At 51.8% G+C, this 22,727-nt stretch overlaps 2 protein-coding genes across 2 annotated transcripts; one reads left to right on the forward strand and one right to left on the reverse strand.

Moving 5' to 3' along the window:
• Window positions 1-1,216: 1,216 nt before the first annotated feature.
• POLR3H (RNA polymerase III subunit H) lies at window positions 1,217-8,643 on the reverse strand. The gene is made up of 7 exons (XM_075078273.1): window positions 8,269-8,643; window positions 7,763-7,890; window positions 6,382-6,478; window positions 4,651-4,737; window positions 3,587-3,650; window positions 2,753-2,960; window positions 1,217-2,089 (listed from the first exon to the last, which is right to left on the reverse strand). Exons 2-7 carry the CDS (start codon window positions 7,871-7,873, stop codon window positions 2,036-2,038), a joined length of 621 nt encoding a protein of 206 aa, XP_074934374.1. The 5' UTR covers window positions 7,874-7,890; window positions 8,269-8,643; the 3' UTR covers window positions 1,217-2,035.
• Window positions 8,644-13,434: 4,791 nt separating this feature from the next.
• On the forward strand, window positions 13,435-22,684 carry CSDC2 (cold shock domain containing C2). Its single transcript, XM_075078374.1, has 4 exons — window positions 13,435-13,701; window positions 19,817-20,082; window positions 20,355-20,477; window positions 20,740-22,684. Exons 2-4 carry the CDS (start codon window positions 19,907-19,909, stop codon window positions 20,900-20,902), a joined length of 462 nt encoding a protein of 153 aa, XP_074934475.1. The 5' UTR covers window positions 13,435-13,701; window positions 19,817-19,906; the 3' UTR covers window positions 20,903-22,684.
• The last annotated feature ends 43 nt before the right edge of the window (window positions 22,685-22,727 follow it).

A 22,727-nucleotide genomic window follows, 5' to 3' on the forward strand; every position in this document is an offset into this window, starting at 1 on the left:
TCTTCTGCCTCATGTTGTTATATTCATAATCCTGCTCTTCAGCCCCTGTTTCCCTTGTGACTGTAGCTGGGAGAAGGTGGGAAAGAGCTTCTTGGAGACAGGAGATGGGACCTGCCCACTTCTTAGTCTGCAAATTATTGCTGTGCACAAAAACACATGGTAAAAAAAAAAACAACAAAACCCTCACAACTGCCTTGTACTGTTTATGCCGTGGCATTAGCCTACTGCAGGCTACGCTCACGACCATCACTGCCTTCCCACCTACATGCCTGGCCAGGGCCACAGTGACACTACCACAGCCATGACAAATGTGCAAGGAGCAAGTGATTTATGCGATTCCCCAGCATCGTGGTGCAATAAACCAGTTTCCTCAAGCACAGCTTGCCTTCTCCGCAGTGGGAGGCTGATGTTGAGGCATATCGCCTTAGATCAGCACATAAAGCCATGCAGCTATGGTGTTGCTGCACTCCTGGGAGCTCTGAGGTTGTGACGGGGAGCAGGGGGGCAGGGAGGGTGATGACCACAGAGGCTGCTGGGCTGTTTTATGCCCCCCAGGCACTATCCCAGAACAGCCTGTGTGCGGAAGCCTCTCCAGCTGTTAAGGCTCTAACTTGCTTCACCTGAATTCCCACCTCTACGAATGGCTGAGGTGTTCTGCAAACTGTTTCTGCCAGGTCTAGCTGATGGCACATCCGAGCACTGCCGCTCTACAGCCGGCATTCAGTATGCTCATTGTCTGAGCAGATGGACCTCAGTTACTATGTGAACCTAAAGCATTCTAGGCTCCCTTTTAATTAGGGCAATGCACCAGGAATAACAGTTCAGAATTACGGGGTTCTAACGATGCTGCAGGGAGGGCGCTGGTGACTCAGGCTTTGTTTTCACAGTTGGAGGTTAAGCAGACCCACTATCCCAGGGAATTATAGCCCCTTCCTGCCAAATGTGGCTGGCTTTGTCATTACGTGCAACATCACTCTCCTGGCACTGGGCCCTGCACAGATTTTACTCCCTGTTTTGTTCCCCCCTTTCCTTTCACTACTGTCAGGGAGGGTGATGGCAATTGTTTGTTATTGGCTGTTCGAGCAGAGCAAAGCGTTGGTCTCAACGCTCTCTGCCTTGAAATTCAAGTAGCTAGACTGCAGGAGGCAACTTTTTCCTTCCTGCTAGGCAGGAAGCTAATAGTTCCCCCACACATTGTACAGGAAGACAGGCTGTGTGCCTTTTACTATTTATTCCATTTCTGCTATTAACACACCCCTGACAAACAAGTATTTAACTTGCTCAAAGCAGCCTTGGTCCATTTCAGTTCATGATTATGTATTTTCAGGCAAACTCTCACAAAGTTTAGCTCACTCTACATAAATACAGCTCCCCAAGTCAAGTATTCCCATTCAGCACAATGAGCAGCCTGTAGCCTTCCACAGTGGTCATCCTCACAGAGCCTAAGCTACCTTTGGGTACGTTACTGTCATTCCAGTTCTCTTTGGCTGACTTCATCCACGAGTTTAGCGTGCATTCTTAGCGGAACACTACCACCACCTCCCCTGCCCTCCCAGCAGCAGCATTTTCTAAGTCTCGAGAACACCACACCTCTATTAGCTCTGGTCTTTTGCTGCTGCTTCTCTGTTTTCTGTCAAAAGAAGGGCAGGTTTCTACCCCTCTGAGATCAAGTTTTCAGCCCAAGGAAGCAATACTTCTTGACAGGCATTCTCTCCTGCTTTCAACTCCCTTCTTAATTCAGGCAAGTGAAGACCTCCCCAGTTTTCCCTCCAGGGCAGGAGACCAAAGCTCCAGCTGAGTTTGTTGCTGCTGCGCTCGAGCCTTTTTGTGCCTGTAAATTCACTTCTACAGACGAGCGAAGACATTTCTTGAAAGCAACTGTCTCGATCTGGCAGGTTGGAAGCTGACGGGGAAACAGAGAATGGCAGGTCTAATTTCTCATTCAGCTTCAGAGGAGCAATGAGCACCAGCAGGATCCCATATTCCCCCAAACATCCACCGGAAAGACTTTCTGTGGAGCAGGCTCTGGCTGCAGCTAACTGTTTGTCCACCACGACAGGAGGCCCAGGCCTGGCTCACTGATTGATCCCTGTTCAGAGACAAGAAGAGAGCATGCTATTGTAAACTGCAAAGAGAATAGAGTAAATGCGTAACGATATAAAATCTCTCCCCACATTATGGACGAGGTATTCACTTTTTTCTTATCAGAGCTTGCCCAGCACTTGCCCAGACTCCTTTAAACCTCGACAACACTACACCAAATGTTCAACACTTGAAAATCAAGCACTTGCCCATTCCACCCCAAGTGTCCCAACATCCAGTTGTAAGAAAACACAGCTTTAATCGGCTCAGATCCGCTGCCTCTTGCACTGTACTCAGGTTGGTCTTACACCAAAACACCGTGTGGGAAAGACTGTTGAGCTGCTGTTTAACCTTGGTGTGGCTCTCCCAGCTCCGTGCTCCTCCTGTGCTCACTCCCTACCTGCAGGTCCTGCATCCATGGTCTGCTTTAAGTCAGCCTCCCGGGGGAACTCCAAGAACAACCACAAAGTCCTCCAATGAAAACACACAGCAAACACAGCACAACCATAAGAATAATCTAATTTCTCCCCTTTTCCACTCCTTTCATTTTGTGACTCTGTTTGCTCCAGACTCAGCTTAAAGCCATCAGTTCCTTGCAAAAGGGATGCTATTTTAGACATAGAATAAAGCACGGCATTCACAAGGCTATATGAATTATGCACATAGTTACCACAAGAGTGTAGGGTGCCTCTTTCTTCTGGACTTCTTCTGTGGCATTTGAAGTAGAAGCCTCTGCAGAGCTCGGACCTGTTGGTGATGTATCGACAAACGTTTCGTCCACGACTCGGAAGCGGATCTCCTCCCCAATGTCCATGTAAAGGTCGTGCGCCCCTTCTTCTGTCTCATATTCCCACACCCACACCTGCTCTGCTTCATCGCTGGCCATGTCAATGGTTAAGGATGGAAGCAATCAGTATTCCACCTGGCAGATCGCTGACTGACAGTTTTGAGAATGGACTCAATTCCAAGCCTTTTCACAGTTATTTCTCACACCATGATGTGCTGCTCTAGGTCATCATCTGCACAGCCCAGGACCCCCGCCTCCTTTCTGATTTTCCTGCTTCACGGTGTATGCTGCTAGGCAGAGTTGGGGTTACCTCCGCCCCCCAAAAAACCCACCCAAAAACCCAAACCAAACAAAACCCCAGAAGACATCGCTTACCACAAATAAGTATGTTAGACACACCATGTACCTAGACATTACATGATGTGGTAAACCAGCATTCTGTCTTCAGCAGCAGCCAAGACTAGAGGCAGGGATTACAATGCGGTTGTTCGGGGGACGTCGCCATTCATTTCTATCAGCGGGCACAATGGTCCTGCAAAACCTAGTAAGCGTGAGGCCTGTCTAGCTGTGATAACAGTCTGCGGGACTTGCCTGACACAACAGCTTAGCTTCTGCCACTGAGCACCTTCATTGTTGCAGCAGTGAATGCCTGTGGGCCACCACTGCACAATCTTTTGAAATGAAGTAATAAAGTTATCAAAGGTGATCAAAGGATACAACTTAGCTGGCTGCTGCAGGGATTCTGGTGGGATGACAATATCATCAAAGAATCCAATAGAAACTGTGGAGAAAACCTGATTAAGACTGAAATGATCCTTCACAAATGATGCACCACAATGATTCCTAAACCACATTTCTAGACTCATCCTCCTTCCTTTTTCAGGAAGGACATCTGAGATCACGCAGGAATTATTCTTTGAGCCACAATGCTCAATTTCAGTTGGCAGCAAAGCAGCCTCCCAGCTGAAAGTACATACAGCAACAGAGGGCACAGTCTTCATGCCCGCTGGGAAAGGAAAAGGCTGTTTGGAGCAGGACTGGAAATGAAAGTGTTCCAAGAAATGAGTCAGATGCTATAGAGGTCTGTGACAGAAAAGAGCTTAGAAATCACAGATGTAACATGTTAAATAAAGACCAATATAAAGTCAGAACAGCCCCCACCTTCCCCTTGAGATTTCATGATGCTGAATTTTATGAGAGAGTGGACACACTCCAATTCAGCAACAAATGCAGCCGAGATAATCTTATTGCCCTAATGTAACAACTGAGCAGAGGAAGATCACTTGCATGGAAGACTCCTACAAGAAAGGAATGCAACTCATCAATTATGTATTCCATGAATCTGACAGCACTTTGTGCTCACAAAGATGTCTCCCTGCCATGTTTTCAGGTACAGGAAATGATCACGAATTCGCACAGAACTGTAGGGAAGTTATATCAGACCAACACGAGCCGATACTACCACTTTAAAAAAACCCCACAATTTCTGTTAACTGAAGCGAGAAGATGAATCCAGTCTACGCTCCAGACAGGCTTGCCTGGTCTTCTTGGGCAAGCACATGAATGACAGAAGGAAAGGGGAGTGCAGACAAAACCATCAAGGGCAGGGGAAGCTGCCAGGCTCAAACTACCAACCACCCTCAGGTCAGAGCAGCGCTGGAGGACAGTAACAGCCTTTAACCAGCCTACAGACAGCACAGTACAACCTGAAATCACAGTGTCTCAGCAGACCCAAGAGCTCTGCAGCTCTTGTGTCCCTATCGTTAGAAGTTGTGGTTTACCGTGAACGCCATCCTGGCTGCAGCTTTTAATCTGCCCAATCAGAATCTCATCCAGGAAGGGATGGAAGACCACATAGCGGAAATGCACTTAAAAGAAAACAGATCATTAATGTTATGTCTGTGTTAGTGAACTATATTCTTTCCACAGGGTGGCAGCCATTAAAACAAAATCCCACATCCTATATGCCCTCTAAAACGCTTACCTGGTTTCCTTTGCATTTTCCTTACAGGCACTGATTAGACAGAAAAATGGGAATAAGAGTTCTGATTCCTAATTGTTTTGTGTGCATGATAATAGCTATCGATCAGCAGCTGCCTGTTCTCTGCTCTTCAAGCTTGCAAGAGTTTAAATTCACATTATGAAACTATAAATGAAGAGGATGGAGCAGAACCTCTGCTTTAATTATGATGTGAGTGTTCCTGCACAATGCTTCACAGCCAAGAATATCTGTTGAAATTACACTTTCTCATAATACTTCTGCTTCTTCTACCTTTGTCAGCAATGCTGTATCTCCTTCAAATGAAATATTTGCTATCAAATATTATCAGAGTAAATAAAATTCTCTAACATAACTGTATTTTTCATCCAGGTTAAATAAAACTATGTAACATAATTTATAAATTATAAGAATGCTATACTAGGACAACCTTAGCCAAACAATGCTTATGAGCAATTCAACATAATTTTAGCTGTCCGTACTCCGTGCTCCTCTTTTACATAAAATCAGGCAGCACATTAGAGAGAGAGTTATTACCAGACACAGCGGGATTTACCGAAGTGCTACCCCAGATTCTGGAAGGAGGAGACCTTTTTCCAAGCTCATAGAGAACACATCCTCTTGCTTCAGTTCAAGGAGTCACTCAAAGTTAAGAAGCTGAATGGAGATGAAAGCAAACAGGAAAGCCTGCCATCGTCCTTCAGTATTAGAGAAGTTTTTATTTGCAGGGAGCTCTTTTACAGTTAAAATTTAGACAAGAGGAGTCACATACGGTCAGTCCAGTTCCCTTCTAACAGGAAACATTTCATTAGTTCAAGACACGCTTCCACACTGAAAACTGAAGCTGGAAAAAACGCATCTCCTTCCAGTTTAAAGGAACTTATTTTAACTTTTAAAAATATATGAAATTTGCTTTTATGCATTTACTTGCAATTTTTACTCAGACGGATTTGCCAAAAGTCAAAGTAAAGAAATCAGTCATTTCTTATTTAAAAAAAAAAAGTCACTGGAAATGTATGCTGAACCAGATCTGTCTAAGTCTCAAACAAAAATGTAGCAAAACTTCCAGCTAGAAAAACAGCATCAAACACTGCGCAAATGTTATATTTAGAAATGTTTCAGCATTCTAGCTAGGGAAAATAGGCTTCAAAAAGAAAAAATGCTAGAGAACACAGAAGAATTAATGCAACTTATTTTCTATGTGCAGATTTCCAATCACTTTAAATTAAATTAAACCCTTCCTTACCCCACACTTATGGCTCTAATTGTAAGGCAGAGGTGGACTGCGGGAGAAGGCAAACAGGGCTGGCTATTTAAAGATGTATTTGTACCCCCAAAAAATGCAAAGGAAAAACTTTTGCCACGTTCTTCTTGCCTTCCTAACAGGAACAGAGTTATGGCTATGAACTTCAGTAAGTTCCTTTAAACTTATTTTCCCTAACAATTGAACTTAGTTTACATTTCCAGATCACTAAGATTCTGCAAAACTATGTAAGTGAGGGCAAGACTGTACCTTTGGTATGTGATGCCCCATCTCCAGGGAATATGTATGAATCTTCCAGCTTTGTGATATCATACAGACAGATACAGAGGCCAACATTGTATACAACCTGCTCAAAAAAAAAAAATTAAAAAGCAATAAATCAAGCAACCCACTGGGTTAAATCAAGCAAACCATCAAACTTATACGCTGCACACACCTTTTCAAAAGAAGGCAACAGACAGGTGGCAAGATGGGAGGGAGGCTGTTTTGGTACTCTCCTTCAATGGCCCCAGCCCTAACCACGCTGCATTGTAGGGGAAGCCCAAACATATTCAAGGGTTATGGGAGGATGTGTTTTCATCGGCACTGCAAAGAGCACCACTATAAACATAAACCTTCGGGATAACGGTCACCAGCAGAACTTGACCTGCCAAGATAGTAAATAGTAGCCCACAGACATCGTTTACCAGCCCCACAGCTTGTCCTAAGCCTAAAGATACTTTTTGCTGGAGTTACGCTCTCAGAAGCTTCTGGGCTTGCCTTTGTCTTAAATTATATTTGCTCTGGGGAGAGATGAGAAGAACTCTTGGTTTCTCTGCTACTTCTGAGATGGCTTCACAGCCTACAGAATTTGAGGCACCTATTAGGCATCAGTGGATGAGGGAAGAGTTTTGCTTTTCATAACCTCTCTGTATAATCTGCTGTTCACAACCCTCAAACACTTCAGGTTGCTCTCTTGAGCTCCGTTCACAAACTGCATTTTGAGTTTTGCACCTGTCTCGTGCTGAAAGCTAGATGCTAATCACACTGGGAAACGGTGACCCCCTGGCCTCCAACGTAACACTTTTTTATATCCTACACCAAAGACAAACTTCTTACTGCCACATTGTATTTCAAGTACTAAGCACAGACCAAGTCAGCTACTAACATCTTCATTCTGTTCTACGTTTGTTTACATCACCTTTCTTGGGAGCTGTGGGTTTGAATCCCATGTGATTCAACAGAGGCTTTAAAGGTTGGACAAGATGATCCCTAAGGTCCCTTCCAAACTGGCATTCTGTGATCTTTTTTAAAGTTTCCCCCACTGGCTGGATTAGTTTACATCAGTTTCTCAGACTGCATTTCAGATTGCTACTCCACATGCAAACCAGCAGTTACTGCAGCTTCTCTTCCATGCTCTTCTGCCCCATCTGGCACCTCAGAATCCTCCCATTACAGCATTAGCCATTAGAAAAAAGTCCCCTTTGAGATGATACATGGCTGTCCCTTTTAGTCTCTGATATTTCAGTCTCTGGGGATGGCCTTTGCATCTAAACTATTCTGATACCTAACCCACACATCTCATTAGGAACAAATAAAAGGAAGGGACATTATTACCCCTGCATCAACCTATACATGACCCATGCTTTACCTTATTGGCCAATTTCTTGTTTAGCTCTTCTGCAATGGATTCATTCAGTTTCCTTTCAAACTGCCAGGGAGGAATTCTTACTGTGTCAGTCATCTCTACCAGGACAAACATGGTGGCAGTGAGCGCCTCTGTGGAGAGAGAAAGCCACCAACAGCTTCAGGAACTGGAGCACTGCATGGGCAACTAAGACCCCTAACAACTGATGCGGGGCGGGCCTAGGAAACCACCGGAGCTTAGTGGGGCAGCACCCTGGCCATCCTAAAACCGGGCGGTGGGGGGTGGGGGGTTGAAGGCGGCCGCACAGCTGCCGTTGGAGTGGGGGGCACACGACTGACGGCGGCCACACAACCGCTGTGGGGGGAGGGCGGCCACGCAGGCACCGTTGTAGGGAAGCGGGGAGAGCGCACCAAGAGCCGCACGGCTCAGAGGAGCGGGCCTGCCGGAGAGTAGGCCGGGAACGGGTAAGCCCGGCGAGGCCGCCATCCCGCCGGCCCTCACTCACCCACCTGCCGCACTGCCGAGAACCGCCGCGCGCTCCCCGGCCTCACGGTACTTCCGGCGCCTCAGCCAATCGCTCTCGGAGGGCGTCCTGATTGACGCGGGGCGGAGCCCTGTCGCGCCGCGCCGGGCGAAGCGAAGCAACCCGCCCCGCAGCCGCCATTTTGTCCGTCCTCAGTGTGGGGCGGGGCCCCGGCCGGGTATCCGGCTTACCGGTGCAGGTCCGGGCGCGGCGGGACAGGCTGTGGTGGTGCCTGTGTGTCTGATGGCCTCCGTCAGGCGGGTGGTTTTGGTCAATATGCACGTAGAAAGGCCCTCAGCCATCGGGCGGCCTGCTCAGGGCTGCTCTGTACCTGTCCTTTCCCCACCTCACGTGTTTCCCTGGGTGGTGGCTGCCAAGCAGCAGCTATTGTTTCACCTGAAACAATTCACAGTTGCAGTTACTGGCATTTCACTTACTGTTTTCATAAGCTTCAGTCCTGATAGGGCATCAGAGATCAAAAGTTTGCGTCTCTCGGAGTCAACGCTTCAGCTATTTGCCTACCTATGCAGCAAGACTGGGTGGGTTTGTGCCCCCTTGTGCCTGCAATGCATTCTTCACAGTGGTGACTGCCCAATTCTTAAGGTTATCATCAGGTACAAATCGGCATCACACAGAACTGTAATAATTCATTCTGGGTGTTAATTACAAAAAAAGAAAATCCACATGGTGTGATTTTGCAGGCCTTGGTGACTTCTGCAAGCAAGGTACACAGTGTGAGGGATGGCAGAAAACGGGGGTGTGCTGATGTCTGAAATTTGTTGGGGAAAAAATGAAAGGAGGTTGTCTGAGTATGTTTAAAAGCAGATTCACCAGGAAAACCAAACATCCCTGGCTGACAGTCAAAACTGCACTGTCAGCATAATGGCTTTGATGCGAAGGCTAAGTGTGTCATCCCACACCCCCCAGCAGCACGTAGTGGGACTTTAATGAGTGTTTTAGATAAGAAGTCATTGAACGTTGAGCTGTCTTGGAGCGGGAAGGGGAAAATGAGGTTGCAAATACTGTGGCTAGCCCTCATTAACAAGATACCTGTCTTGGCCAAGGAGTTTCTGATCTTCGCAATTACTCCTGTTTCACCAGGATCTGTTGGGTTGTTGGTTTTTTTTTAAACAAACATGTCTGGTCTGCATATGTTTGGTATGTTTGTATTAAGTGGGAGGCCCAGGAACAAGTTTCCTCCTGTCACCTGAGAAGAGCAGCGTTTTTCTTGGAGTAGGATCTACTGTCTCAGCAAGGAGCTCTGCTGCCAACGCAGCAGACACCACTCCATCAGAACACCTCAACCCAAATCCCCAGCATTTCTTGCTCTTCTTGTCCTACTTCAGTGAGCCTTACAAAGGCTCCTTTCTCCTGCACTACAGTCACGGCTGTGCTAATCTCGGCATGGCACAGTTTTGCTGGCGCATGTGCCACATCCCTTGCTGTTCTGTCTTGGCCTCACACAGGTCTGGCAGTGTGAGACTTGACCTTCATCTGGAGTACAGGTTTTGCAGGTATCTGTAGCTACTTTTTCAGAAGAGAGAATAGTTCCTGCCCTTGTCCCTCTTCTGAAGGCAGGGGAAGAAATAGCCTTGGTCTCACACGAGGGGGTAGAAGTTAGACATTCTTGATATGGGCAGATCATTCTAGATGCTTTTGGATATAAGAACTGTAAGGGCAGGGGTTCAGGGGAATAATAGGCTGAATACTGGAGAGAACATGGGAGATGGAGAGAAGTGGATTTGGACAGAGTCATATCACACTTCCATTTCTAGCGCATCCTTGAGTTAACATTTTCCCTGCTTCCAATAGCCATGTCCCATCGGGGGCTGTTGGATGCCCAATATGAAGCAGATGCATCTCCCTTCAGTCTGATCCACAGCCCACAAAAAACAGCTGTGTGAGCAGCGGGGCTGCGAGGCCTTGCTTCATGCTTGCTTGTGTCTTACAGTTGGGTCTTCGGTGTCTCGTAAAGTGTAGGCACCAAGCAAGCTCTTCTAGGGTGAGGATGTGTAGAATCTCTCTCCCTTGTATCAGCTCCATAATAGTCAACAAGGGCTTTTCATCGGTAAGGATGACAGGATTCCTTTTCTCTACACAGCTATGTATTTTGGTGAAACTTGAAGGTACTTTGATGCTACTCTGGGAAAACTGAACTGAAACACGTGGAGAGAAAGCTGGCTGTGGCAGTGTCAGATGAGCTTCATTGCCTTAGATGCCAGGCTACAAACACTACGAAAGATGAGTCTGACTGGCAATTTCTCAGTGTTCACCAGTAACATCACAGGCTGTGGGGAATTATCTCCAGTCTCACCCTCTTCAGGTAACCACCCCGATCCCAAGTGGTTTGTGCCTGCGCCTTCATACACGTGATGGATGTTGCTCTGTTGCCACCTAGGTTTTCTCCCTGGAGGAATTCTGTGTTTCATAAGCACTGTCTCCAACATAAAAATAGAAACGAAAGCCAAACTTTGACCTGTAAAACATGGGTTTTGCCTCAACTCAGCTATTGATAGCACTCAGAGTTACACTTTATTTAACACTACAGCTGTCTTGATATTGGAGATGTGTCAACAGCTTCATTTTGCTGAGTGATCTCTTTTTGTCCCAGTAGTACTGACACAATGAATATCCACAAATCTGCAGTGCCTGTACGCACCTTTTCATACATAACCATAAAGTCTCTAGAGTCTCTCTCCAGCATCGTGGCTTTTCCAACATTTGGAAGCATGGTTCTCGGTTGCTGGGTTTTTTTGAATCTTCAGCTGCTGGAATCCAGGGATTGCACAAGGGTCTTCCTGTCACTCAGAGAAAATCTCAGACATTTCTCATTCTCATGATTGTACAGAAAAATTGGAAAATACTCTTTGAAGTTACCTGAAGGCTCAGTAACTGGGAGGAAAATGAAAGGAACCCCCAAATTATTTTGCTTAAGGTCTCCTCTGCCCCCACATCCCCATGGCTGTTGGGGAAAACTAGTTCGGAGATGTTGGAGGAGGTGAGTGGTAATTTGCATCTAGACTGTTTTGACCCTGCTTTAATTGACTCCAAAGGAGTTATGTATCTTCTCACGTACAAAGTCCTCCGCACTCCTGCCTTTGCTTCCATCTCTGCAGGCATCTCTGGCACCCCTGCACCCACTCTCTGTTTGATGGAAGCTTCCCCTCTTCTCATTTTATCATTTTTGCATGCTTTAGACTCTCTGCCTCCTCTGCTGCAGCACATGCCCAGAGCCACCTTCCAGTCAAACATACTTTGAGTTCCTCGTGCCTTTTCCATCAAGAGCCTTTAGTGACACATGGGAGAGTCAGGTTCTGATGCTCGTCTCCTCTGTTCAGTTAATATTGTTTAACACGTGCAGCTGGGCACATGGCTAACCCCGGTGTACCACAAATCAAGCAGGGAAGTACAGGTATTTATGACATTTTATAACATTCAATGTATAAATGTTGAACGAATGCCTGGGGAAGAAGAAGGCATGCCCATACCACACGTCCCCAGCACTTTTCTGGCCTCCAGCTGTTTCCAGCTCAGGACCCTACTGGTCTGCATGTGTAGAGTTGTCCCCCAGGAGAGGATGGGCCAACTCAGGAGAAATTCAGAGTGGAGACTGAGAGCTGGCTGGGTTTCCCCTCCCCTTCTTTTCAAGGTTTTGAAGGGTAGACTGGGGACAAGGGCCTTGTGGTGTCTGTAGGGGGTGAATGGGGCTCCTGTTTCATCCTGGAAAACTGCTTGAAAAGCCAGAAGCAGAGTGTGATGGGCAATGGCAGGATGCACCGGCACTTGGGGTGTCAGTGCTTCTTGGTCATCTTGCCATGGGCTGGTCTCTTCTGTCTATGGAGCTTTTTTCTGCACTATAGTTCATTGACAGGAGAAACACAACTGCTCTGTGATCCAGTCCCTCTGCCAAAGCCCCTGGGACAGCCACAGATCAACACCCAACTACCTGGATGGATGGATGGATGGATGGATGGATGGATGGATGGATGGATGGATGGATACAGTTGTGACCCTGACTCCTGACTCTGTGCCATGCCTCACGCTTCCCACACAGCTTGTACACCACTCTGCAGCCCTGGGGGTCGTTGGTGGAACAGGTCCACTTGGCACCATCATGTTCAGCTACTTAGAATGACTCAAGAGTCATGTTTAAGAAACCAAAAACAACCTACAATCACCCTGCGTCACAAGATGCCTGTGACTGCTGCCTGCAGCACTGACACTGCACCATTGTTGTTTGGGGTTCCTACAAATTTTATTCTGGGATCACAGGGACCTGCGCGGTAAGGTGCTGGTGTGGTCCACCCTTGTGCTCCAAAATGAGCTTAATATCACCTAAATTCCCCCCAAAGGATGCCTACACAGCCTTTTCATTAAAACCTCCAGTGACAGAGACTCCGGTGCTTCCCCAGGCAATCTACTTGAGTAATTAACTGTCTGTTCTGTTAGAAAGCGTTTCCTAATGTCCAGCATCAATCTTGCTCCTTGCAATTTAAACCCCATTACTCCTTGCCCTATTCCCCAGAGGACTCAGCAAACTATTGATTCCTGTCCTCATTGCACCACCCTGTGCCCCCAAGAGAGGAAGTCTTGGGCCGATTTATGATGTTGCCGCTGCCCACAGAAATGGCTCTCCTGAGCATGGTCACAGCGGCACAGGGGAAAAAGAAAGGAAAGATCTTTTGGGGTCGGGGGGCTGACATAGTGCACTGCTAGAAATTAGACCCTTAGAAAGCACCTGGGTTTGTGACGGCTGCAAGCCCAGAGCAGGGGAGTGGGGCAGTAGGGTGGATTTGTGGCATGTGCCCCTCTTGCTTCCCTGCTGTGCCAGGGGTGACCATGGGTGCTTGGGCAGCTGGGGAGAGTGGCTGCAGTGGCACCAGTGGGACTCAGGGTGACAGGGGAGATGTTTGACCTGTCACAGGGAACCCATCCTGGTCCAGACCTGGCCTCCTGGTCCCATCCCCCGCTCTGGTGCCTTCCCACCCCCCCATCCTGTTGTCCCTGCAGCCCTTGGGGCTGCCCGTAATCAGAACGATGCAGCCCTCCAGAGCTGACCCTCATCCTCTCCAGCCCCCCATACAGACTTGTTCCTTTAAGCCTAGCTCAGAAATGACCAGGCTGATCCCTCCCACCTGCCCGCTCCCCCTGGCCTGGCCCTGACGTCAGGGGAAGGCGTGCGGATGCGTGTGTGTGTGTGTGTGTGTGCGAGGCGCACATCATACACACATCAGATACCACAGATCCATCAGCAGGCTGCTGGCAGGCAGGCAGGCAGGCACGCAGCCGGAGAAAGCCCCCAGAGCCGGGCTGCAGGCGAGACCGCTGCTCCTCGCAAGGTAGCAGAGGAGCGTTTGGCCCTGCCGAGCACCGATGCTTTGCAGAGCGCAGCTCCAGGGAGCCCGTCACTGCTAAGGAGGTAAGAGGAGGCACAATGGCCATCCAGCTTGCCCGGGCTATTGTAGCTGGAGGTTAAACTTCATGCACGGCCCTTTTCTATCAAACCTGCTTTTTCCTTTTGACGGCGGAGAGGCGCGAGGGTGAAGCATGACTTCCCTCCTCCGGGTCGGTTATTCCCCACCAGCCTCAAGAACAATAACTCCTCTGGGGGTGGTGGTGGCAGCGTTGCATGTCTGCTTTGGCAGGGGGGCAAATAGCTGTGGCTTTGCCATGGAGGGCTGAGATGAGCTGGGACCCAGCTCTTGGATTGCCGGGGGGGCAGGGAGCTGATTTATAAAAAATCTGTCTTATTAAAGCAGGCTGATAATGATGGGGGCTTGAATAGGGATTTCTTCAGGACTGGCTGCACTATTCATTCCTGCAGACAGCAAGTTAGTTCCACAAAGGAGGAAAGAAGGACACAGACGAGGGCATTTGCAGCAGATTTTGAACAGACACTATTCTAATTAAAGAAAAAAAAACCCAAAACAAACAAATCCCACAAACTTGGTATTTGGGAGTGATGATTATGCATATATGCTTAAAAGGTAAATCAAGTCTCCATGATGGCTTCTCTCTTTGCTTCCCCTTTGCATCTGGCAGCCTGCTTGCTCTTCCCCATGGCCTCCCCGAGAATTGGGCAGCCCAGCACTGACTAAGGGAGCTTTTTATAATCGATCCATAAAGGTGACATTCATATTTTAGCGCTAAGCAGGCTGTATCGTAGGCGAGACTATCTCAGCAAAGATCCCTGGAGTTGTGAGTGTGATTGGCTTAGCTGGGGAGGGGACGCTGTCAGTGTGTATTCCCCCAAAACCGCTCAGTTTATTCTTCCTATAGTAATTTGTCTCAGTAAAGGGGTTTCTAACATGCAGGGTAGGCAAGGAAATTGTTTTGTTTGGTGTTTAACTCTTAACAGCATGATCTGGTAACCAAAAAGGGGTGGGGGGGCGGGTGCTGAGAGGCTTTCATTAGCATCGGACAGAGACAGCATTTATAAAAACCTGCCAGACGCTGAGGCTGTGAGACTCCTCCGAGGAAGAGAGGATGGAGGAGCATAGCCCGGTGAGCACCGTGGTGGCTCTGCCTGTGGTCGTAACCCCTGCCTGGAGCCATCCCAGTTCCCCAGCTGGTTCCTGCCCTTCACAGCAGCTCCCAGGGAGATGCCGATTTGGGATCTTGGCTGGCCACAGCGGTGTTGGTGGATCCCTCGGCACGTGAATGTGCCAGGCAGCTGAAAAATGGAATCTTTGTTTTTGCATTGAGCTCTGGGGATATGATCCTGTGTCTGGAGGGGTGTAGTTCTTCTCTGTTTCAGCCTGTGTCTAGACAGGCTGGGTCTGGGGGGGCATCAGCTTCCCCGAGGATGGCGGTGGGCCAGAACATCTCTTTCCCTGCTCCATGGGATGAAGAGATGGCTGCTGGCAGCTGGCTGTGGAGATGGGTGTCTTTTTGAGATACAGAGACCTTTTTGCTACTGCTGTGGGAAGAGTAGGGAGGTAAACCTGACTCCTAAACTGGGGCTGCAGGCAGTTGCGAAGGATGGAGAATACGTGATGGCGAGCGGCAGAGAAGAGCCCGTCGGGAGCTCGCTGGAAAAGGCAGCAGAGGGAAAATAACCTCCAGCTCCTCGGTTGGAGTGGGGGGAGCAGCAGCACTCAGAGACCTGAGCGTGGTGGCAGGCAGCATCCGAGCCAGGGATTTGCAAAGGGACACAGCAGCGTGAAAGGAAACGGCCCATAAAGGCAACAGTGGGCCAGCCGAAGGGTCACGTCCAGAGCCGGAGCATGACAGCCACCGGCAGAGAGGCAGCCTGTCCATCCATCCATCCTGGGCAGCCCGGGGGTTCCAGCGGATGGGAAGGAGCACAAAGAAGCGCCTTGCGCACGGGAGGGCTGACTCGCCGAGGGCGATTAAGCCAATTAAATATGTATTCCCTCGCCTGGCCGAGGGACGTGTGAGGGGTTTTTCTTCGCTGCCGCTAATGAATGGGGAGTGGCAGACAGAGGCTGGTGCCTCTTCAAAAGGCTCCTTCCCCCCTTCTGGGGGACCTTGAAAGGCTGTTTAGTTAAACAAGGTCACAGCCAGCACCCAAGTCAATGTGCTTGGCTTTAAAGAGAGGGAGAGAGACAGTGATTTTATTTGATAAACCACAGACCTTTCAGTCGCTGGTGATGAATGGGGTACTTGGATCTGGAGATAAAAGCTGATGTGTCTACTGTCTGTCTGCCTTAATTGGCCTGGGTTTCCTGCATTCGCCTGTGAGCGCTCCCGACTGTCAGCTCAGCTCGGAAGCCTGCCCTCCGAAAAATATAAAAGCAAAGCTGGCTGCCACTGCCAAAGGAAAGCCTGTCACCAGAGGGCTCTGGGTTTTCACTCTGAGGTGGTTTCTTTGGAGACGGGGGGAGACAGACAGTGTGTGTGTGGGGTTTTACAAAGAGCATCCTTCCAGAGAGTGCTGGGCTCAGTGGCACTTACATGTGTCCCTGGCTTGGAGGACTGTCGCCCCAGGGGACCCTCGGAGCAAAGCCATCAAGGGAGACAGGGAGGAGTGAGGTGGAGGTCCAGCAGTGGTGGCGATGAGGGGGTTACACTGGAAAGGATTCCCGTGCCCCGCGGCACAGCCCGGCTGCTGCAGCCTCAGCTCACCTCCTCAAGTGACCCGGATTTTGTCCCTGCACCATATACGTGCATGGGGTGGACATGGTGTCATGGGTGGTGTCTGCCAGGCTGGGAGAGACCCCGGGGTGGAGAGAGATGCTCTTGGCCCTGGCATGACGGCTGGCGGTGGAGGAGGGGTGGAAATGCATCCCATGCCCCAGGCGTCCACTCCTTGTCACCTGCTGGGGCTGCAGTGTGGAGAGAGGGCTGGGAAGAGGATGGTGGGGTGGAGCACAGGGAGGGAAGGAGGACAGGAGAGGCTTTCCCTGCTCTCCGGCTGGGCTGGGGAGGGGAGGAGACACAGACGAGGACATGCTCATGTCTACCCTCTCAGCCCGCTTTTTCTATGAGTTTAATTTCCTCAGTTCCTTTGTTTGCTGTGGGGATTTAAGTGAGGTGGGAGGCAGGATGCGGCCCCGGAGCTGCCCATGGTGCCAAGGCTCCCGCTGAGCCTCAGATTCACCAGCACAAGCAAAGCCAGGCATTCAGCTGCCAGGCCCCAAGGCTGACCCACAAATTTGGGGTGCTCAAGCCAGGTGCTGGACACATGCAGAGCACTGCTGGCTGTGGGATCCAGCCTTGGCATGGCCACAGGATGGGGGTCTCTGCTCCAGCCCCCACTCCAAGCAGGAGTTAGGTGCAATACGTCAGTTAGAGCAGACTGCTCAGGGATGTGTCCCGGCTGGGGGACTGCATACCGCTGAACACAGGGATCCCACAGTCTCACTGTGCCCTGTCCCCATGCTCATCCAGGTGAGCTGCTGCCCCATGCCAGGGCTCCCCCCCACATCCCCATGTGCCAGCTGGAGCCCCCCAAAGTGCTTGTGGGCAATCGTGCCCAGCTTGTTCTCCCATGTAGGGCAAGCTCAGCTCATGGGGGCAAATGGCAGCCCCAGGAGGGCTGCTGCCTTTGGGCCCCAGGAGCAGGCTGTCTGCCTCCTCTCCCCCAGCGATGCCCGGTGTGCTACAGGTGAACCTGGGGCAAACCCACTCTCAGTTGCCCACATCATTTTGTCCCTGCAAGGCTCCGCCTCTTTCACACCCCTTCCCCTTCACCTCTTTTACCTCTGGGAAACTTCCATTTTTCCAGCCCCTTGTGGACCCACCAGAGGAAGCTCTTTCTCCTGGCGCCAACCAATCCCCTCAGCATACTAACAGTTTGCTCCAAGCATCGTTATTCAGGTTAAATACCCTCCATTGTCCCTAATCTGGTGGGGGAACCGAAAGGCCTCATCAGCGAAAGCGCACACAGAGGAGGCGTGCTGTGGTGAAGCCATTTTCATCGTGGCAGCTCCATGACGTGGCAGAGAACCAAGGGCCGCTCCCCCAGATCATCCGGCTTGTCCAGCCCTGACACCTCCTGGGAAGTCACCGGGTCCTGCAGCAATGCCTGGGGACTGCATCACTTTTTGCTGCCCAAAAGTGGCCAGGCAGCCCACCAGCGCAGGCAGGGCAGTCGGACAGGGGACACAGATGGGAGCAGAGAAGCAGCTTGGTGGCTGCCTCAGCTTTTGAGCGTCTCTCTTGGGTGCTCCCTGAGCCTCTCCAAGATCCTTGGGCCTGGAGGAAGGAGGTGGTAAGCCTGAGCCTGGGAATGGGGGCAGGAGATGCTGAGCCCAGTGGGCTCAGAGCTGAGCAGCCCTGATGCAGGGTGGAGCAGGCACGTGTGCTCTGCTTGCTTCATGGCAGAGAGGAGATGCTGAAATGCATGAAGGGTTGGGTGTGGGGGCGATGGGAAGCCAGCGAGGGGAAAGACATTTTGGAGGGGTTTGCAGCTGTGGATGGAAGTTGTCTCAGAGGGCAGGAGGAACATGGTGGCTTCTGCCTTGGGGTGGGACTCTAGTGTGGCCTCTGCTGCCTGGACCTGGGGGCTGAGAGGGGGCAGCTATTAGGACACTAGCTGAGGCATGGGTGGGCACCAAAGCTAGACTGGCAGCAGTTGGGACCTGGTGACGGGCAGACCCCCAGCAGGGAAAGCAAGTGGAGGTGGAACAGGAACAGGAGTTGCCTGGTCTCTCCCCAAAACTTCAGCTGCTCTAGAAACCCTTTCCCATGTCCTTGGTGCCTGCTAATTTCAGAGTGGAGGTGACCCCCTTTAGCACATCCTCCCAGGGCTTCCGCATCTCAAGGGGCTACAGATGAGTCAGAAACTGAATGAAATATTCTCTGGGTTTCCCGGTGTGTGCAGGTGTCGTCCCAAAAGATACTGCATGCTGCAGTGGGGCCAGAAGAGCTGGAGGGGGTGGCAGGGAAGGGGACGGTAACCCGTGGGATGTCAGGCTCCTCAGCTCTAGGAGTTGGGGAAACCCCCGAGCCTGAGGGGTGATGGAGATGGTGAGCCCCCACCCAGCACCCCCAAAGAACGCTGCCCCCAAGCAGCTGCTGGCATGGAGCACCCCAAGACAGCACCCTGGAGCAGCAACCGGCATCAGATGCAGCAACTGATGGGAAGAGAAATCAGCAGACCAAAGGCTTTCTGAGCAAGCAGCTGCAGTGCTGATCATGCACCAGAGCATCTCACTGGGAAGCTTAAAAATGCACAACCCCCCAATTTCATGCTCAGGGTGGTCTGGCGAGGACAGCTGTGCTCACGCTTGTTCTGGCTCCTGCTCTTCAGCAGGCAACCTGGCATCTTGCACATCCTCCGGCAGCCAAAGGTTGTGGGGTTTCTGCCCCTTGGGACTTTAACTCCTTGTAAACCCCGTGATGCCAGTCAAAAACTGGAGCCTGGTGACCACAGTGGCAGGAGGCTGTGCTTGCATCATGGCTCGTCTGAGGTGCCCCAGGGATGCATGTGCTGCTGGCAGACCCGCAATAGCCTCCTGGTGTCCCTTCCCCATAGGGCTGTGCCTGGGCGAGCAGCGAGGCACTGGCTGGGGCTGTGTTTGGGTCCTAAATCCCATAGTGCTGGGGCAACCTCCAGTGGTGGGGAGACCTCAGACCCCTGACCTTGACCTACCTGTTGTCTCAGCCTTTTTTCTTCATCCTTTTAGCAGAAATCTCAGGCTGGGAGGAGAACTCAGAGGCCAGGGCTGGGGGTCTGGGCGTGCTGGCACTGCATGGGCATCCTTCTCCAAGTAGTCCCTGCCCATGGCAGCCCGCACTCAGCAGTTCCTTCTCCCAGGGTGTGCTTTTTAGTGAATTCATCTCTAACATGTGGGATTTTCCTGGAAAATGAAAGATGAAGCCACAAACAAGGCTTTTTTATTTCCTCAGGATTGATTTGCTGGAACATCCCAGGTTGCTTCAAGCCGGGACAGGCTCCCAGGGCGATTCCCAGTGCTGGGGGTTGGTGCCCAGTACTGAAGGTCGGCAGCATGCTGCCTGCCCCCACAGATATGGGGCCAGAAGCAGAGGAGACAATTCCTGACAGCAAACTGCCCTCTCCAAAAGTCCCCCAGGGGGCCTGTAACCACCTCCCCTTTGCTCCCCAGGTGACAGGCAGCAGACCCACACACCTGGGCACCCTTTCTCCTGCTGCCCACGCACCCATCCACAAAACGGAGGAGCCCACCGACCCCACCATGTCGTCGGACCCCAGCGCCCCACCGGCGGTGCCACCCCTGCATTCCCCCAAGTCACCGGTGTGGCCCACCTTCCCCTTCCAGCGGGAAGGCAGCCGCATCTGGGAGCGGGGCAACCTCCTGCTGCGGGACCTGCCCAGCCCCCTCCCCACCAAAAGGACCAGGACCTACTCGGCGTAAGTACCTGGCACGTGGTGAGCAGGCTTGGGACTGTCCAGCTGAGCCTGAGCAGGGACCGTGGTCACCAGCAGAGCCTGCAGGACCTTCTACACCTGGTACACATTGCCATTGCGGTGCCCGGCATCACTGCACCCACCTACCTGTGGTGCTGTGGGAGGGTGCCATGCACTCTCCCAGGAAACACCATGTTTTCATAGCACACGTCTCCCTGTGCTGCCCTCCAGGCGAGTGCTGCCAGTGAGACATCGCCATCCCTTTCCTCCTGCAGGACAGCTCGTGCCTCTGCCGGCCCCATCTTCAAGGGCGTCTGCAAGCAGTTCTCTCGCTCCCAGGGCCATGGGTTTATCACCCCTGAGAACGGCACAGAGGACATTTTTGTCCACGTGTCTGAGTAAGTCCAGGGATCGTGCTGTGCTGGGACACCCTGGGAGAGCTGTGCTATCAGCATGGGGCTGGAGACGCGTGGGTTGGGGTGGGGATGTCTCCATGGGGTGGGGGTGGGGCTCTGCCTGTCCTCTACCTCTCATCTTTGGTGGGTTTTCTTTCTCAAGGCGCAGCTGGTGGGTTGGGTGCCTTCCATGGTGCTGGGTGGTCTGGAGCGGGGCTCTGGCTCCAGGCCCCAGCCCCACCACCTCTTCTCTCCTCTCCTACAGCATTGAGGGGGAGTACGTCCCAGTGGAGGGGGATGAAGTGACGTACAAGATCTGTCCCATCCCTCCCAAGAACCAGAAGTTCCAGGCAGTGGAGGTGGTCCTCACCAACCTGGCACCCCACACAAAGCACGAGACATGGTCTGGCCAGATCATTGGCTCCTAGGCGCCCAGGGGGGCTGCCAACTGCTCAGCCCCATGGAGCAAGCCTGCCCAGCTACTCGTGGGGGGCACAGGGGGAGCTGAGTTGGCGATGGGGCTGGGGCTGCCCCCAAACACGCAGGCGTTTGCATTCAGTGTCTTTTATAAGGTTACGGTTTCCTTTCTCTGTGTGTGTTTGTAAGTGTCTGTCGAGGGGGACGGGGGAAGCAGAGCCCTCCCCTGCTGCCCCCCAGCTCCGGGGGCAGTGCTGAGCCCCATGTCCCCTTCCTTGCCCCTGAGGCCATTGGGGAGCAGGAGAACCAGTCCTAACTCCCAACCCCCCTGCTGCCCAGGGCTGAAGCAGGTGCTGAGAGCAGGAGGGGGCTGGGGGGAGGCTGGCAGGGCTCAGCTTGTCCTCCTGAACCCCTTTCTGGCAAGACAGGCACCCCACTTGGCCCCGCTTCCCACAGCATGGCAGCAGTGGGGCATGCCATGGGGCTGGGGGGAAACGGGGTGGTGTGGGGCGGCGTATCACTGTGCAAGGACTGGGTGGCTGAGACCCATCCCCATTGCTGGCAGCTCACAGCACCCACCTGAGCCATAGCCCTCCATCAAAAGATCTCAGGTCAGCATTGCCACAGGGAGGCGAGTGGCTTACAGAAAGACAAGAACTTAGTTTTAAGGGGCAAATGGCTTTGGCATTTTTGCCAAATTGGCATTGGCAGGACACTGGGGGTGCTCGGTGTTGTGCCCAGGGGCTGCGCCTGGGCATGGGGCAGGGGTGCACTTGGCACCTATGTGCTCCCCACTGCCACTGGACCAGTAACACACTTTTCTTGGCTTGGTGCTGACATGGTTTTGGGGAGATGGCCGCGTTCTCCTCCTCCCCTTGTCCCCCCAGCCCCCTGGGGACCCCCCTTCTTACGTGTGTGTGTGTGTGCGCGCGTGTGTGTGCATGTCCGTAGCTTGCCAGGGGTGAATAAGGAGTTTGAGTAGCCTCTGCCATGAGGCGAGTGCGGCCACCTCCTCCCCAACCCCTCGGTGTAGGCAGGGTCTTGTATACAAAGCACAAACTTTGGTCTTGGTCTTCTCTGCCATACCCTGGCCAGGTGGGCTCCCGTGGCCCCGGGGAGGGACAGGGCAGAGGGCGGTGGGCCAGGGGTGGCATGCATCCGGGCCTGAACTGACCCCAGAGAAACAGTGCCTGCACCAACGATCCAGAGATTATCAGCATCTTAAGGAGGTTATTTCAAAGCAGGGCAAGCAGCCCCCTGAGCAGGGTGGGTGACGATCGCTGGCTCCCCAGGCACCCACATGGTGGGAGCTGCCAGCGCTGCCATTCCTCAGCACCGATGGAGAAAGGTGTTTTCCACTTCTCTTGCTGCTGCTGTTGCAGTGGGGGCAGGGGTCTGCCGTAAGTGGGGAGAGGAGAGGGGCAAGGCTGGCACCACATGGGACAGCTGGGGCCCTGTGGGTTCGGGAGGACCACTGCACGCTGCCCCAGCCCAGGCTGGCGTGAGGACTTCCCCGGGACCCTGCAGCCCATCTCACTGCCAACCCAAAGCCCGGCTCACTCAGGGGCTGCGGCAACACCAGCTCAGGCCCCAGGAATCCCCAGGACACGCAGTCAGCTTGGCCAAGGCAAACTTTGTTTGATTCTTTTTTTTCTCCTCTCTTTTTTTTTTGGAAATAAACTAAACCCTAGACTTGTTCGTGTTTTTACAACTCCAGTGTGGTTCCCACCTGTCTGACCGTGTGTCAACCTTTGTAACATTGGCAATAAACCATTAAAAGTGACTTTCCCATCCGCCCTGCCCATCCCAGCTCTTTGTCCTGTGTGCATGTGTTGC

This window comes from Phalacrocorax aristotelis, chromosome 1, assembly GCF_949628215.1.
Source record: "Phalacrocorax aristotelis chromosome 1, bGulAri2.1, whole genome shotgun sequence".
NCBI classification, from domain to species: Eukaryota; Metazoa; Chordata; class Aves; order Suliformes; family Phalacrocoracidae; genus Phalacrocorax; species Phalacrocorax aristotelis.